This window comes from Rhinopithecus roxellana, chromosome 15 (genome assembly GCF_007565055.1).
Source record: "Rhinopithecus roxellana isolate Shanxi Qingling chromosome 15, ASM756505v1, whole genome shotgun sequence".
Lineage (NCBI taxonomy): Eukaryota > Metazoa > Chordata > Mammalia > Primates > Cercopithecidae > Rhinopithecus > Rhinopithecus roxellana.
The window spans coordinates 86,730,100-86,749,016 of NC_044563.1; the positions used below are offsets into that span (position 1 = coordinate 86,730,100).

General features: G+C 38.2%; 1 protein-coding gene across 1 annotated transcript in view; it reads left to right on the top strand.

Annotated features, from left to right (window-relative positions):
* The first annotated feature begins 88 nt into the window (after positions 1-88).
* Positions 89-18,917, top strand: part of NLRP14 (NLR family pyrin domain containing 14) — a 52,271-nt gene continuing 33,442 nt past the window's right edge. The window contains exons 1-3 of the mRNA XM_030918828.1: positions 89-359; positions 17,247-17,556; positions 18,367-18,435. Of these exons, the coding sequence (XP_030774688.1) occupies positions 17,268-17,556; positions 18,367-18,435 (358 nt within the window). The 5' untranslated portion in view covers positions 89-359; positions 17,247-17,267. The remainder of the gene's footprint in view (positions 360-17,246; positions 17,557-18,366; positions 18,436-18,917) is intronic.

Genomic DNA, 18,917 nt, shown 5'->3' on the forward strand with positions numbered 1-18,917 from the left:
CCCGCGCCTCCCGACCTTTGGCAGCTGGCATTCCGGCGCAGGAGAGCAGGGCGCTCGCGCGCTGGGTTGCGGGCGGGCTGCGGGCGCTCGCGGGCTGCGGGCGCTCGCGGAATGAGGCGAGGACGCACCGGCATTAATAGAATAGGAGTACTACCGAAGAATTTAGGGCCCCGGGAAAGGGGGCGTGGCTGGAAACGGAGCGACTGGCTTCGGAGAATTCTGTGACCCTCACCGCCGCGACCCACCCCGAGGAAACGCTGGCAGGTCGCCTTTGGTTGGCAAGCCGTAGTTGTCCTCGCTGTCCCGCGCCCTCGGCGGAATGGGCACCCGACTGGCCCTGGCATCGCTCTAAACTCGAAGTTAGAGCTTTTCAAATTCCGTCCTATTGTTGCCAGAGACCCTCTTCGTTCCTGGTCCAGTGAGGCTTTCCTCCCTCCTGCCTTCCTGCCAAATCCCAGGCTCCTCTGGAGACTCCAGGCAGAGAAGGGAAATGCACAGTGGAGCTGAAATGAAGCCATGAAAAGGAGCCCCTCCTCAGTGTCCTGGGACCACAGAGTTGCAAGAGCCTGCTCTGTTATTTACCCGAGTGTGTTATATTAGGAAAATATTTTCACATCTTTGGGCCCTGTCCCTCAAACTTGGGCTTGATTAGTAATATTCAAACATTTTATTAGGCAAGGAACTTTTGGTAGGATAGTCATTAAAAGCAAGGGACTCCTTGGATTCTAATCTGGCAACACCACTTATGAGATCTTGGCTGGACTACCTAACCTTTAAGCATCAGCTTAATAGGCGTAATATTGATAGCCGATAATAATAGTAACTATTTCACAGACTTGTTAGATTGAAATGAGTTAGTGTAATTTAAATGCTTAAACCAGCCCCTGGCACATAGGAAGTACTATGTGAACTGTATGTTTACAGTTTGATGTTTAGCAGGGATGGGTGGCCCAGCGCCTATCTGCTTGAATTCACCACACAATAAACACCTGCATTTTTTATGACTCTGGAGACCACGTTTTGAAAATTATTGGGCGTGGACCCTCCCTGGTTTGAGCATTCAGAGAGTATAGCATAGCATTTTTAAAATGTGGGCTTTGTTGTCTGACGAAACTGACGTTAAAAGCTATCAATCATTGTTATCCACTAGGTGGTGTTGAGCAGGTTGTTTAACTGCTCGCCCTTAAGTATTTTCACCTGTAAATTGCAACCTATTTAAAGAGCTACAATTGATAGTTGAATTACTGAATGCAGAGACACTGACCAGTAAGAAGGAACACTGGAAGGGGGCTGTTCTGCCACACTGCTTCCAACCTGAGAACCTGAACCTCAATGAACTAATCAAAATTAAAAGAAAAAAAAAGCTAAGAGGATCCAGTTTTCAGAGAAACAAGATATGTATCTGAAGAAATATACCTACTAAAGGGTAGAGGCCAATATGAATAGCGAAGATCACCAAGTATAGCATACACAAGACTTTTAGGAATGAATTCTACCCAGTTACAGTTTGGGGTTTAGCAGGGGTGGGCAGCCCAGAGCCTATCTGCCTCCATCCACCACACAATGAGCATCTGCATTTTTTTATGACTCTGGAAGCTACATTTTGAAAATCATTGGTCATGGACCCTCCCTGGCTTGAACATGTGGAGACCCAAAGCACCATCTTTGATGGGGGTCCTGGGAGCAGTCACCAGATGCCTAGAGATGTACCCAGGGGAGGAGTGAAGAAACTGCCTTGCATGGGAAGAGAGGTATCGCGCAAGTTCCTAGTCCAAGATGTTGCAGATTCTTCATAGCAAATAATTGAAGAATCTAAGAATTCTATGCTTGAGGGCATAGAATTTTCCATAATTTTGGTCAATGTCACATAACTAAGAACACAAATTAGAGTCAAGTCTGACAAGACAGCAAGGAATGTAGGGGCCAAACCCTGATGAAAAGGGAATCTTTAAGCAGCCAACCTAAAACCTGGTGGTTTTCTCTTCAGACATTAGCAGAATTCTTAAGATGAACAGGGAAAGAAGATAAGAAGAAAACTGTTGAAGTGCACAGAAAATTTTCAGAGGTCTCATCACAGATCAGAGGAAATAAGAATTATGGTTCGAAACCCACCAAGAAAGAGTTACCCAACTAGAATTCCTGGAGAGCAAAAGAATAAGTATAGAAGCAAACTGGCAATAAATAGAGATGGAGCTACAATTCAACTTTGAGTCAGCTCCATACCTGACTGGATTGTTATTATCTGCCCCCTCTCTAACTGCCTATGAGAGGAACTCTCTCAGGAGGAATGTTATCATTCAGAACTACTACAATGTTTCATATACAATGTCTGATAATTCAACCAAAAATTATAAGGGCAGAAAAAAAGACAATAGAAACAAATTCATGGATGACTAAATTATTGAGCTAACAAATATATATTTAAACTTAATTGTGATTAATATGTTCAGTAATGGAGAAGAGTTGACAGGATCAGGAATTTTAATTGAAAATCAAATTTAAATTTTATGAATAAAAATAAAATTGAAAATGTAATAGATGTGTATGACAGCAGATCAGATCAACCAGAGAAAAAGAGGAAAGAATACAGATACCTAAATGAGAAGATAAAATTTTATATACACATATAAAATGTTAAATACATGTTTAAATTTCAATTTTATATATATAATCTTAAAATAGATATTTTAAGATTTATAAAGTATATTTATAAAATTAAATTATATAAATTTATAAAATTTTAAATATATAATTTTAATTATATTACATATATAATTATATTACATGTATAATATATTACATATAATTTTAATTATATTACATATAAAATATATATTTCATATGTTTAGCTTGGAGATTTTTTATTTAAAAACATTTTTATATAAAAATATTTGTACTATAAAATTTTTATTTTATATATATATCTATTTTTACATATAAAATATAAATATATAAACATTTATATATAAAATAGATTCATATATAAATATATGAATCTATTTTATTTATATTTATGTATAAAAATCTCCAAGCTAAAGTACAGAGAAGAAAAGAACATAAATTGTATTAGGCCATTCTTGCATTGTATAAATAAATAACTTGAGACTAGATAATTTATAAAGAAAACAGGTTGAATTAGCTCACAGTTCTGCAAGTTTTACAGGTAGCATGGTGCTTGCATCTGCTTGGCTTTTGGGGAGGCTTCAAGAAGCTTACAATCATGATGGAAGGTGAAGGTGCTGTGGGCATGTCTCACATGATGGGAGAAGGAGCAAGAGAGAGTAGGGAGGGAGGTTCCACACACTTAAGCAGATATCATGAGAACTCACTATCACAAGGACATTACCAAGCCATGAGGGACCCACCCCCATGACCCAGATACCACCTACCAGGCCCCACCTCCAATGTTAGGGATTACATTTCAACAGGAGATTTCGGTGGTAACAAATATCCATACCATATCAGAAACATAGGGAACACAATGAAAATATCTAACATACACAATTAAAGTCTCAGAAAAGATAAAGTGAGCAAAGATCAATATGTGAAGAAATAATGATTTATAATTTTCCAAGCCTGATGAAAAATTCTAATTCACAGTGTATAATTTCATTGTAAGTCTCAAATGGTATATTGAAATCCTACAAATATTTCCAGGGATCCCTGGAGCCATGGTATTGATCCTTGACCAAACCAGAATAGAATATACTACATAAGAATTAATGCAGTTTTGTGCTAATGTAGTTTTCTAAAAAATACCAAGAGGGAAATCTGTAACAGCTTGCCAATATTGTTTATAGAAAATGTATTGATGAATGGTTTGCATCTGGTTTCTGTTATGCTATCTTGGTTTCTGCTATTGAACCTGGTCCCATAGCCTGGTTTCAGCTACATGACAGTTGTAGTATAAAAGACCCCTATTTGAATGAGCTGTGGCTTCCCTGAAATCAAAATATCTTAGTGGTTCACTTGCTGGCCATAAAGCACAACCTTGTGACTGAGAGAGGTCTCTGGAATCTGTGTGGGTATTGTGGACCTCCTTTCTTACCCCTGCTGCTTTGTATCCATATCTGTCACAAATCTTTCATGAGTGTGTGTGTATGTGCATGCATGCAAGTCTATGTTACACTGTATTTTTATAAATATCTCTAATAACCTTAGAACATTTGTACATTTGAATGAGAAAAATATGTGAGTAAAATGTGAAAAAAGTCTAATTTTTTCTAATCAAGCATGTTAGCAACTGAGTTGGAGGAGGAAAAATGGTCACTTTTTGAGCCAAAATGTATCCTTTATGATTTGGTTAAAGAAATACCTGAAAGCATAGAAGAGGGAAAAGATAGAGATGGAAATCATGAAAAAAGATCATAGGCTTAAATAGTAGATCTATAAGACCTGATATGCAGACACAAAAGTTTAGAAAGAAAGAAAGAGAGAGAAAGAAAAGAAAGAAAGAGAGAGAAAGAAAAGAAAGAAAGAAAGAAGAAAGAAAGAAAGAAAGAAAGAAAGAAAGAAAGAAAGAAGAAAAGAAAAAGAAAGAAGGAAAGAAAGAAAGGAAAGAAAGAAAGAAAGAAAGAAAGAAGAGGAAAGAAAGAAAAGAAAGAAAGGAAAAGAAAGAATGACAGAAAGAAAGAAAGAAGAGCAAGAAAGAAGGGAGGGAGGGAGGGAGGGAGGGAGGGAGGGAGGGAGGAAGGAAGGAAGGAAAGAGGGAGGAAGAAAGAGAAAGAGGAAAGGAGAAGAAAAAGAAAAAGAAGGGAAAGGAAAGAGAAAGAAAAAGGAAAGAGAAGTTTATAAAAGTGAAGAAACAAATGACTAACAGAATAATAGAAAATGCCTTTGTGTTGAAAATTTTTGAGAAGGCATGAATGTAGACCAAATAACTCACTACATTTCAGTCTGGATTAGTGAATAAAGACCCACTAGACATAAAAAGGTATAATTTCTATACTGTAAGGATAAAGAGAAAAGCTTTTAGGTTAAAAAGATAAGTTATCTAAAAATAAAAATGACATTGGACATCTCTTTTGTAATGTTGGAAGCTAAAAAAATGTTCAATAGCAGTATAGACTAGTAGGCTAAAGGGGCTTCAATATATCAGCCAAAATATCATCTCTCCCTAATGTAGTGAAAGAAAGGTTTAAGGATTTTCAAGAATTCAGAGCCTGTATCACTCAGATGTCCCCTGAGTTAACAATTCAAGGAAGTACTCCAAACAGATAACAAACCCAAAATAGAAATACCCCACAAAAAATTATAGACAAGGAAACAGAGAAAGCCATGATATAAAGTAAATAATAAACCAAAAGTTGCATGTATAAAGAATGCAATAAATTATTAGTCATTGTACTAAATGTGAATGGACTGAGTTTTTCAATAGAAAGAAACTCTCAGAATCACTCAAGTAAAAAAATCCAACCATATGCTGTTTTCAAGAAACATCTGTGAAGTGAGTAAAAAAGATACCAGGCAAATGAGCAAAAATTTCAAATAATCGAAAGTTAATTTAAGAACTAAATAAAGAGCTATTTAATTTAAGAACTAAATAAATATTTTGATAAAAGGTACAATTTATGAAGAAGTATAATGCCATCAAACCCGCTAAATACATAGAGCAAAAATGCATAAATTTGAGTACTTGATTTAAAAAATACAGTTCTATGGGGAAATTCAATATATGTGTTTTAGAATTAGAACTAGGATACAATAAAATAAAGTCATGCACAGTTTGAATAGTGTAATTAATAATCTGAATTTCAAAGGTATATATAGAAACCTTATAACCCTAGAATTGATAGTATATTTTGTGTCCATAGAACATTTTCAAAACTGAGTATGAGTTTTGCCATCTTCTCCTCAACTGTTGAATGTGTTTTTAATTGCTCTGAGAACATAAGCAAAGAGAACTTCCATACCCTTGCCCATCCACACAATGCATCACACACCTACCTGCATCAGTGCCCCTTTTCAGCTAGAAGCCTGTTCATGTAGTCACTAGTTTCCATCCATTCTTACTCACATGACCTAACTCCAGTAATTCCCCTCCCTTGCAATGTCAATTTTTCCCTCTATAATATATCCTTCCCATTATCACGTATGCTGTCATTTCTCCAAAACAAAACAATAAAATTTTCTATGGCCCTGTTTTAGTTAGTGTGGGCTGTTATAACAAAATACCATAAACTAGATGGTTGACAACAACAGAAACTTATTGCTCACAGTTCTGGGGGTTGGAAGTCCAAGATCAAGGCACTAACAGATTCAGTTTAGTGAGGGCCTACTTCCCGGTTCATTTATGGCTGTCTTCTTGTGGAGACCTCACATGGCAGAAGGGACCAGGGAGCTTTCTGGAACCTCTTTCATAAGGGCACCAGTTCCATTCATGAAGGCTCTGCCCTCACAACCCAATCATGTCCCAAAGTCTCCACCTCCTAATACCATCAGATTGCGGATTAGGTTTCAGCGTATGAATTTGGGAGGACACATTTAGTCTATAGCAGGCCCACTTCTCCCTCAGCTACTGTATCATTTCTGTCCTTCCTTTTGAGCCAAACATCTTAGAAAGTAGTCTATTGTCTTCCATTTTTTCTCCTTCCAGTCTTTTTTGGCCTTACTTCAATTAGGGTTTCACCCTACCGTCTCACTGAAACTGCTCTTTTCAATATCACTGATGGTCTCAATGTTGCTAAATTCAATGGTTAGTTTTCAGTCTCATCTTGTTCTATCAGCAGAATTTGGCACAATTGATTTCAGGCATTTGGTACAGCTAATCTCTCTACCTTGAAACATTTTCTTCACTTGGAGTTTTAGATAGCATACTCTTCAGGTTTTCCTCTCCAGATGTTATTTTCCATGCTTTTTTGAAAACAATTTTATTGCCGCCTCCCAGGTCTGCTCCCTCTGTGACTTCTAAACAGTAGAGTGATTCCTCAGGGATCAGTCTTTGAATGTTCTATTCTCACTCCCTGAATGATCTTCCATGGCTTTAAATTCCACCTATCAGCTAGTGACTTATAGTTTATATCTCCTCCTCAGACTTTGAATTCTAATTCCAAACTCCTTCCTTGTCAATTTGACTTCAATGTTTAATAGGCATCCCAAATTTACCAAAAATGTACTCCTGAAATGCCTCACAAACTTGCTTTTTTATTTTTTTACAATCTTCTCAATCTCTCTTCCAAATTCCCAAGTCAATATCTTAGATTTCCCTTTGACCCCTTTCCTTTCTCTTACCTCCCAATCTGTTCTGTCAGCAAATCTTTGCAATTCTATCTTAAATACTCAGAATATGACTGCTTTCACCACCACGACTGCTACCAGCTTCACCCTAGCCATCATTTTCTCTCATCTGGATTATTATAATAGCCTCTTAATTGGTCTGCTTGCTTCTGTCATTGCTCTACTCCAGGATACTTCATATAGAACCAGGATGATTATCTTAAAACATAATAGTTATTATTCACTTTGCCCCAAACCCTCAGTTGGCTTCCTAGTTTACTCAGAGTGAAAGCCAAGGTATTACAGTGGCCTATAGGGCACTACATGATATCTCTCTTCTTACCTTTCTCATTTACCCCCTATTTTTCTGATTCATATTCCACTATTTTGCTGCCTTATCCCATGTTAGCCATTCTGGACTAATTGTTATTTCTTAAACTTGCCATTCTTATTTTCACTTTACTCTCTTCTTTCATTAATGAGGTGCTGTTGATTGATTCATTCACTGCTTTAAGTGCTGAGAATAAAAAACAGAATGAAATAAATAAAAATCTTTATCTTTTATGGATCCATTCTCTAGGTGGGGAGGTGTGGAGTAAGGAAAGATCAATAGCTAGTAAATAAATAAGTAAAATTATTTATTGGGTGAGAGTAAAAATACAAACAAAAGAGTAATTCAAATTTTGTTACTCATTGTATTTGTGTATATGACTGTTAATTTAATTATGCAGCATGAAGAAAAAATGTAAAAGGATACATACCAGAGAATTGATATGTTCAATGTGTATTGTTTATTGGGAGGGATTGATGTAAGTACAGACAGGAAAAAACTAGGGGCCTATAAGGCAATCTCTCAAACTCTTAGTAAAAATGGAATACTACCACTTTTATTTTACCTTTATGCTTGTGATAGAGAAGCAAAGTGACAAGTTCTTTCAATTTGACAAAGAAATATTACAAGCACTTTTACCTTTTTACAACACAGAGATGTCACTTAAAGTATATTAAGAGCAACGAATGAACAAGTACTACAGTCACTCATATTTGCAGACCTTTTACTATTAAAGATCACTTTCACAAGGCATTGCAATAATTTCAAAAGTCCAGATTTCTTATAAGATCCCTCTGAAGAAATAACACTTCCAAATATAAGTTTACATATAAACGCCTCTATCCTCTTCCACACATTTACCGCAGAAGATACAGTGTTCAATATAGGATCCTCTGTGCTCAGCAAACCTGTGGGCGCACGTCCTTCCGAAACAAAAATAGAACAAGATAATAACAGTATGAACATTTATACAGATATCCTTCATGGGACAGCAAAAATGTTCTATTTCATGGTTTTCTGTGCATGTTAGAAACAATTTCAAAACCAAACCTTCTAGAATGTGTAGTTTCTCTTAAGATGTACATATTCGTGAATGTAATATTCAGCACGTTAGCATATCATAGCAATTTAACATAGTATGTTGGAACCAAACTAAAAAGAGTTTGCCTTTTCTCTCACCCTACACTTGGCTATCCTTTTGAGGTAGTTTTTATATGAATCTTTATAATCTAAACCTCTGATTTCTGGCTGTTATTGACGTTGTTGGACCCATCTTGCTAACTAGCATGCCTGAGTCCTTAGTATCAGTTGCCTAGAGTGCATATTTTCTTAATGCCAACGAATACTGGCTCTTCCTTTGTCAATAAAGCTTGAAGTTCTCCATGAAGAGTCCAGCTGGAGAAATGCTACCTTCAATAAGGATAAATCACCCAAATCTTGTTGCTATATGAATATGAAAACTTGTCCCAAATGGGTAATCCTTAGAAAAAGGAAGCCATCCAAATAGAGCATCCATTTACCCATGCTATCCAGAGGTTTCTCATCTGAGAGGCAATTCTCAATCCTGAAGCTCCTAGATCTATTAGCTTCTAAGACTGTCTTCAGGGGCCAAGGCCACGAATTCATCTTAGAACAGTTCTAGTCATGTGGGATTTGAATGAAATTGCACTATCCATAAATCAACACAGAGCCTTGGTGACTACTGTGGTCAATTTGACTCAGATGTTCCTTAAATATGTCGAGTAGGCTCTTAACTGAGGGTCTCTGCACTTGCTATTTCTTCCTCCTGGAATGCTCGATCGCCCAGATATCTGCATTGCTCACACTTTCACATTCTGCAAACATCACCGTAGTAGTGTCTTCTCTTCCTATTCAAAGAGAAATAGGACCCATCCCCCACTTCTCACCCCCAGCGCTGTATTCCTTGCCCCACTCTGATTTTCTCCACAGCTATGATCACCACCTAGTATACTACAATTGATTATCTGCGCCCCTTCAACGGATGAGGGGTAGATGAGCAAGAATTTGGATATTTTATTCACTGCTAGACAGGGCCCAGAAAACTGACAGGCACAAATAAGATGCTCAATAATTGTACGGATATTAGATGGACAAATAAAGGGACACTGCTTATTGGGAGTCAGCCAGTCTGGGAAAGGTCCTTCAAAGCTAGGGTTCAATTCCCCGACTTCCTCTTCCCCACATCTGGAAGGCAAGGAGGAAGGACGTGCGTCCACAGGTTTGCTGAGAGCAGAGGATTCTATATTGAACACTGAATCTTCTGCGGTAAATGCGGAAGAGCATAGAGGTGGAGAGTGGGAGCAGCGCTCCCTTGGCCCTCCAGCCAATGGGAAGAGAGATTCGCTAGCTCAGGCGGTGGGGTCCAACCACCCAGGCTGGTCCGCAGCCCTCTTAAAGGGTTTGCTCCTCTCGCAGGGGAGGAGGGAGATGAGGCATTAAGGGCCAGAGTGCGTTCCCCTTTGTCGTGGAACAACAAGTGCCTGTTGATACTTTCCTGTCCTCTGAAGCCTGGCTTTCGACGCTTTTACCCTTTGACACCGACGCCTGGTGAGACCGAGGTATGGAATGACTCTCCTCTTCTCTGGATGCGTACTTTGTCCTCTCTAAAATGGGAAGTTGGGTTCTGTGTGAGTCCATCCAGCGCCCACATTCTGCGTGGAAAATGAAAGGAATATGGACTTAGGGCCCAAGAGGATGAGTTGCCAGGACATCCCAGGGTGGGACACTTTTGGGCATGGCGCCGGACACGACCAGAGTGGAAAAGCGACCTTGAGGGTGCGAGTCCACGGTCACCTGCAAGTAGCCTTTGGCTGGAGACCTAGTGTGGCCTGTATCCATTTGTCAAATTCCAAAGAGATAAAGAAATGAATGCCTGCCAACTCTCCTGGAATTTGGCAGGCACTGCCTGTGGTGCCCGCTTCTAGAATCTCCTGGATTAAAACGATATGAATAGTCCCACTTTCACCAGGCTTGACGAATACAGGCAAGTCCCTCGCCTCGCTACCCAGGAGCAGGTGTTCGTCCTTCAGTCTGAAGCTATTCCCGCCACCTGTGTTCTGCCGTCTTTCATTCACTCTGGGTCTCCTCCTAGCCCGTCTCCCTACTGAAAACGAAACAAACCGCCTAAAAACTGCTCTGCAGGTGCACCAGTTGCTCTGGCTGGTGCTCCAGGTTTATCAGTATCTGTCTCTCCACCTCTCCCTAGCAAAGTTCAAGAAATATTAGTAAGGTAGCACATGCTTGCTCCCTGCGTTGGTCATCCTCTAGCCTACAGTGCTTTAGTGCTTTAGCACCCCTACTCCCTCCACTCCAGCAGTGACCCAAAATTGCTCTCTCTATGCAAGTTAGCAATTATTGCTAACACGCCAAATTCAAGTACAGATGCCAGGCATTCATTTCTTTAACTCTTTGGAATTTGACAAATGGATATTGCTTTTTTACCTTTTTATTTCTCCACTTATTTAAGGAATGTATTCTGATGAAAGATAATTGTCACAAATTGTCCTAAACTCTGTTGTGTTTTGAGTTAGGACAATTTGTGACAATTATTTTAAGTACTTTTTTTTATGTAGAGGTTTTGTTTGCTTAGTTGTAATCTTCATATAACTGCCATCTGTTTTGCTCTATGATGAGGTCATTTTAATGACTAAAAAAATCAAGTGTGTGCTATATTTTTATACATTTATTATAATTGAATCCTTACTGACAATTATTTACTATTCTAAACAAATACTCTTATGCACAAAACTTTCTTTTCTGTATTTAGGATTTTTTTTTTCCCAGTGGATAATTTACCAAAGAAGATACTGCTTGAAAACTCATGCATGTTTGTAAAATTCTCAGTAGACATGCAGACATGCAGTTTTTCAAGAGTGTAGCAATAACATATTAACGCCTTACTTTTATATGGTACTGTTTTTTAAAGCTTATTTTTATCATTTTGAACTTTGAGAAGGGCTGTTTCCTGGTTTGCATTAGTTGTGCTAAATGCTTAAGTTTGAAAATTTTCTGAAATACTTGTTAGCCATTTGCTTTTTGCTTTTTTCCCCCTTCTATGAATAGGCTATTCACAATAAATTTGCCTTATTGCTGTTCTGATCTATTTGTATCATGTCATTTTAGGGATATGAACCTTTTTAAAACAATATTTTAATGTGAACTGTAATTCATAAAAGACTGCACTAAGTATAAGCAAGCACCTTAGTAAATGATTACCAAGTGATCACTCATGTAAACCATCAGCAGGTCAAGGAATAGTACATTAATTACCAGGACCTAAGGCCCCCTTCATCCCCCTCCACCTCATCTCCACAGGGGTATTAGGAAACTGACTTTTATGATAGCTACTTCATAATCTTGTTTGATTTGGCTTCTTTCACTAATTATGAGATTTATTCTAGTGGCATATAGCTGCAATAATATATTTTCTTTGCTGTTTAGGATTTTGTTGTATGAATTCACCACAGTGTATTGATTGGTTCTACTACAGATGAACTCTTGGGTCTTTTCAAGTGCTTAGGGATTACAAGCAGTGCTGTTATAGTTATTGCATATCTCCTGCTATACCTACACACATATTTCTATTGGATGTTTTCTAAGAACTTTAATTGCTATTTCATAGTGTATGTATATTTCCAGTTTTAAGGAATAACCATTTTAGAATAGTATTTATTAGAGTTACAGAAATTTCTTGTATACCTGTCACCCAATTTCCCCAATTTTTAATATCTTGCATTACAATGGTATATTTATCACAATGAAGACAATAAGGCAATTAAGTTGCACTTAATTTGAATTTCACTAATTTTTCCATATTGTTCTTTTTCTATTCCTGAATATTACATTTAGTCATTTTGTCTCTGTAGATTCCTCTGGTCTGTGAAAGGTTCTCAGTCTTTCCTTGTTTTCTGATGACCTTGATCTGAGAAGTACTAGTCTGGTAATTTGTAGCTTGTCCCTCACTTTAATTTTTTCTTATGGCTAGACTAGGATGCTGGGTTTGGGGAAGGAATATCACATGATAACATGCCATCCACAGTGTCAATAGTACATACTATCACAGTGACTTATGGCTGATAATAGTAGTCTTGATCTTGGGAGAGTGTTTGTCAGGCTTCTCACTAAAAAGTTTCTCCACTCTCCCCACCTACTCCCATACTCCTCTCTTTGAGGAAATCAATAAGCACACTCAATGCTCTGGAAGGTGGGGTGCAGTTGGGTTAAGAGCCACTTCCTGGAGGGGAGCATATCCTACATAAAGTATTTGGAAATCTTCTCTCAGAGAGATTTGTCTCTTTTCTCTCATATATTGGGACATTTATCTATATCTGTATGGACTCATGGATACTTGCTTTGTACTTTGGGCTATAATCCAATACTGTTGTTTATTTTGGCCATTGGGAACTCTTTCTGGTTGTATCTTCAGTCTCTTTGCATACCCCATTATTTTCCTTTCCTTATTTCTGGCACTATGAGATGTTGTAAGCTCATCGTATCTATTCCCTATCCTAGCCCTAGAATCAGCAGTTTCTCAGAGGATCCCTGATTCCTTTTACTGGCAAATAGTACGGGTTAGAAGCCAAAATTTGGGCCTGGGTGGACATCTCCAATTTCAGTAGTTAAGACAAACAGTTTTAAAGTGGTTTTATTAATTTACACTTCAGCTGCTTATTTGCCATATTCCCTGTAAACATTTTGCTGTTTTTGGTTGGCCATTTGTGTTTGAATTTTAAGGACAAGAGGTTTTAATTTCAGCATAGTTAACAATATGTCTTCAAATATTCATCGTGGTTCTTGGTCAGTTCCCTTATTGTGTCCAAACTGGTAAGTCCCATCCTTCCTAAGTTGTGATGAATGTTCTTTGCTGTTTTCTCCTCCCTGGTTTGAAGTATTAATGATGCTTTCCAGATATAATTATATCTGGGATGATTTAAGAGGATACTAATTAATTCTTGTCAAAATGGTTTACAAGTTGTCCTAATGAACGACACTGAATTCTTTCCTCCCAGTTATGGTATCTCTTCTATGATATATTGAAATCCAATGAGAATGTATTTTCTTGGCTGTCTACTCTTTTTCTTTGATTTAATTATTATGACATAATTAAATCATTTGTACATTTAGGCCAGGCACCATGGTTCATGCCTGTCACTGTAATCCCAGCACTTTGGGAGGCCTAGGTGGGCAGATCACTTGAGGTTAGGAGTTGGAGACCAGCGTGGCCAACATGGTGAAACCCTGTCTCTACTAAAAACCCAAAAATAAATAAATAAATAAATAAATAAATAAATAAATAAATAAATTAATTAAATTTAGCCAGGCATGGTGGCAGGCACCTGAAGTCCAAGTTATTTGGGAGGCTGAGGCATGAGAATTGCTTGAACCCAGGAGGGAAGGCAGAGGTTGTAGTGAGCAGAGATCCACCACTACACTCCAGCCTGGGTGACAAAGCGAGACTCCATCTCCAAAAAAAAAGAAGTTGTACACTTAGCAGTAGTGGTTAGACTCTTGAATTTTTTTCAACTGTGGGGCAGTTTGCTGCCCTGGGGTCATTTGTCAATATATAGAGACATTTCTTGTTTGTCACAACTGTAGAAGATCCAGGGTTCTAATTGGCATCGAACAGGTAGAAGCCATGAATGCTGCTCAACATCATATAATGCACATATAGTGTCCCCCAAGGAAGTATCCAGCCTAAAATTTCAGTATTACTGAGGTTGGGAAACTGCTATAGGAGATTTAGTTAGAGCGACCGAGAAAGGAAATCAATCCAGACTGTATGAAAATGGTGGAAACACCCGACTTCCTAGGTCAAATCTTACTTCACTGAGACCTCCATATTTCTACCCTCTCTAGGTGAGAATCCCTTGTCCCTTTGTGTTCTCCTAGAACTACTCAGACCCAAGTGATAGTCATACTGTATTTAGAGGTCTTCCTCTTCCAGTCGTGTTCAGCACAGGGTCTGCTCTCACAGAGCATGGCCACACAGATTTTGTATAACTCTGAATTTCCAGTGCCTAGGAAACTGAAGTGAAATTAAAAGGCAATGCTATGTAGTAGAAAGAGAGTGAGCTTTGTAGTATGATAGGCCATTTGTCAACTCTATGACCTGGGCAAGTTTCTTAATTTCTGAGACTCTGTATCTGTAAATGTGGATAAAATCAAACATTCAGGTCTGTTTTAAAGTCTAGAGAAAATTTTTATAAAGAACCTATACACACTACGTCCTCACAAATATAGTCATTAATATGAGCTAATTATTTTGAACAAATATGCTTTGTTATAGGCAAAAATTTACATCAATTTGCAAATTGAAATCCTTGTAGACCATGGGTTCCCATTTTAGTTCAGGGCATTTTTGAATGAATGAATGCCTTCCTATAAGAGAAACAGTGCCAAACGTGTGTTCTTTTTCTAAAGAGGTAAAAACAAAACAAAACAAATTTCTTCAAGAACAGCATAAAACCCTTGGGAAGGAGACTACAGTATATTGTACTCTATTATGATTGTAGATATCATATAGTAGAAAGCTAATAGGATTCAGACTCGTATAGATCTCGGCTCAAAGGGACACCCAGAAAGGAGGAGGAAAACAAAAAAAGTGTGGGATTGCGACAGCAAAGAGGCAAGTAAATATCAAGATGTAAGGCTTTGTTAAAATAGTATTATTAACATATGGCACCTTGTTAAAGTTAGGTGCATGCATTAGCTTTTTCAGTTCTTGCAGAGATGGGTACTCTTGTTACTACTCCTGCTTACAGATGGGAAAATTGAATCCCAAAATGCCCCTTGAATTTCGTAACAGGGAAGTTATTGGTATGAGTTATTTCAGTGGAATTGTGGTGGCAAAAGTTCTATCACAGTGGACTGAGGAGGTATAATAGGTGATAGAGTATAGAAGACTGAAGGAGTTTGACTATGAAGATGAAAGGGATTTGGAGTAAAGGGAAAGTTTGTAAAAGACTAAGTTAAATTTGGGCGCATTTAAGTACTAATAAGTAGGACTTAGTGGACAGGGAGAAGTTGAAGATCAAGAAGATAGATTTCTAATGGATTAAATCCCTTTGGGAACAATTGCTTATGAGATTTAGATAAGAGGTGGAGAAATAAGCTATAGAAAAGGGAAGAGAGCTCCCCTCATTTGTTACAGGAAAGACAAAGATAAAAATGAACCCACATGCAGTGATATCTGTAGATTTCTAGACAGGAAGTAGAAGATGTGTTCTGTGCCTTGCTTTCCCTCACCTACCATATTCTGTATGTACTGGAGAAATTTCAGAGTTCTTTTTTGAAGTTTCCTCAAATCTTTTCCTTTTTGCTTTTTAAAAAATTACTATAGGACTTGTTTTTGTCAGATTTATCTGTAATCTAGAATGTTTGTACCATGTAGTTAAACAAACAACCTTAAAACAGCTGATAGCTCACCAATTACTGTAGGATAAAATCCAGATTTACTATATAAGTTTGGAGATAATTCACCTTCTGTTTAAAAGGAAAACTCCTCCTTCTATCTACTTTTATTTCCCCCATCCATGTTTCTTTTCCAATCATATTAGCAAGAATCGGGGGAGACATTATGAAAGACTGGAAAAGGCAGGAATTTTAGTGAAAGATCTAAGTTGAGTTCCAGCACCACTTACTAGCTCTATCTCTTCAGGCAAATCACCAAAAGAGATTAAGAAAACTTGATGGTGCTTTGGAGAGTATGGATTAAGTGATTAACTGGAGCACCCATGTTGAATAAGAAATTGAATAAGGCCCTTAAGATGGCTGATGAGGGGAAAACACAGGGCTCAAAAGGATTTGGTGGTGTTTGAAGAACTGTCACCGAGTAAGGGCATGAAACCACTCAATTAACTGGAAGATATTAATAGAAAATGGGTTATAGGAGTTTGCAATTTAAAAGTTTGAGTAGTCATTGATAAAGCCTGGGGTGAGAGCATCAGAGTAAACTGCTGGAGAGCAGTAAGGTCATGGGAGTTGATGTCAAAGACATGAGATGAGGATGTTTTGGATGAGCTTTAACACTGAACTCACCTAGAATAGCTGTGGTGTTGGGAAAAGTATACAAAAGGAGCTTGTGTGCTAGGAAAGACTATTAATAATTATGTATGGATTTATGACCAGAGATGATATGACAAGAAGAGGTAGATGGTAGCATATTCTATTGCATGTGTTTGATGAATAATAATGTGTTGGCAGGGGAGCAATAACAATGTTTTATGGACTGAGATGTATATTAGATGTTGGTGGGGGATAGAAGGGATGAGGAAGGACAGTTAGCAATGTTTAGGAAGAGCCAGTTCTGTGCCAAGTGATATATGAACCCTACCTTATTTGATCCACACTAAAATTAGAGGTTGGCTCTGTTATCTCCACTTAGTAGAAGAGTAAATTGAGGTTCAAAGAGAGGAATTACCTTTATTTATATCACTCATAAGTGGTAGGACTGGGAATAAATCCTAAGAAGATGGAATAAATATACAGTATAGTGGTCTATATTAGAGGAATGCTTTGTGAAAGAAGATGTATTACAGAGGACACTAGGTCAGTACCAAGCCTAATACAGTGGGCTTCTGCAAATGTTTGTTAAATTAATCTATATAAGTATTTCATTTTCAAATCTTTTTCATGTGTCCCATTTATTCCATGTGCTTTTGGTTATTTGTTTCCCCCACAGAGGCCTGAATATTTGGACAAGATGGCAGATTCATCATCATCTTCCTTCTTTCCTGATTTTGGGCTGCTATTGTATTTGGAGGAGCTAAACAAAGAGGAATTAAATACATTCAAGTTATTCCTAAAGGAGACCATGGAACCTGAGCATGGCCTGATACCCTGGAATGAAGTGAAGAAGGCCAGGCGGGATGACCTGGCCAATTTGATGAAGAAATATTATCCAGGAGAGAAAGCCTGGAGTGTAACTCTCAAAATCTTTGGCAAGATGAACCTGAAGGATCTGTGTCAGAGAGCAAAAGAAGAGATCAACTGTGAGTGATGCTAGGGGCAGATCTGGGGCTGGGCAGGAAGGAAGTGTTTCCTGGAGTCCAATGGAATGTTTCTGTAAGAGGGATTTAGGGATTAAACCATGATGGGGGACATAAGCTCCATGGTGGTCTTGTGTATGGGGAGCTTGTTGGATTATTTGAGGAAGGAAAGGCAGATGGGTTTTGAGTACTGTTACTCAGCCTAGCTCCTTAATTGGGGGCAATTCATCCATCTTGTACCAGTTGAAATGATCAAAGGAATTGAGTGATAGGAATTGTCCCATAAAGTGCCTTCACCTAAACTACAAGTTATAAGTTAGGCAACATTTTGAGAAATCAAATATGATTTAATGTATTTGCTGAAATATGAGGAATGGGCTGAAAATTATTATTGGACATAATCCAAGCCAGTATTTATAGTCATTCTCAGGTATGAAATATTATAGACATCTAGAATTCCTTACTCATATACAAGGCTTTATATATGTGTGTGTGTGTGTGTGTGTGTGTGTGTGTGTGTGTGTGTGTGTGTGTGTGTATCTCAGGAAACTGAGGCTTACACTACACTATTTGCCCTGGAGCTACAGGGTGGGGGCCATGGCAAGAGGTCTCCTACTTCAGTGTTGTCTGTATCACATTGCTTCTTCTCTCAGCTAAGCTTATGGAGTCTGAGGCTCTGGCAGCTTTAGTTTTCTTAAACTCAGATAGTCATAGAATTGGACCACTGATGAGAATGTTGACCTTTGTTCTAGCCATCGTGAAAGCTCACTTTGTTTTCATTAAATATCATGATCCTTTTGGAACCTGTTGCAGGGTCAGCCCAGAGTATAGGACCAGATGATGCCAAAGTTGGAGAGACACAAGACCAGGAGGCAGTGCTGGGTGAGTAGTTAGGCCTTTCATCAGATTTGGGAGGCATTCAAAGTTTTGATACAGGATGGGGATTTATCTCCCAGAGGACTTTTGTTCAAATCTTGTTAACTTCTTCTAATACCCCACCTGTTCCCTGAATGTCCCCTAAAAAGAATTAGCAAAACACTCTCTGGCCAAAGTCAGAATCAGGGCCTTGTTAATTCAGGTCCTCAAGAGAACAGTGTTTAGAATGCCTGCTAAAAGAAGGGCTGATGCACGAAGGTATATTAATGTTTATATTTTATGTACTAAAAGTCACTGAGTTGGCAGGAAACTTTTCATTTGTCACACCTACTTTCTTTAAAGATGGTACTGTAATTAAATTCTAGGAGTGGTGACCAACTGGTTCATATAAAAACTCATGTCTAGAACTGAGTCTTCTCAGTCATAGTTAACACAGGGGTCCCCAGCTCCTAGGCCACAGACCCCTACTGGTCGGCGGCCCCGCAGGA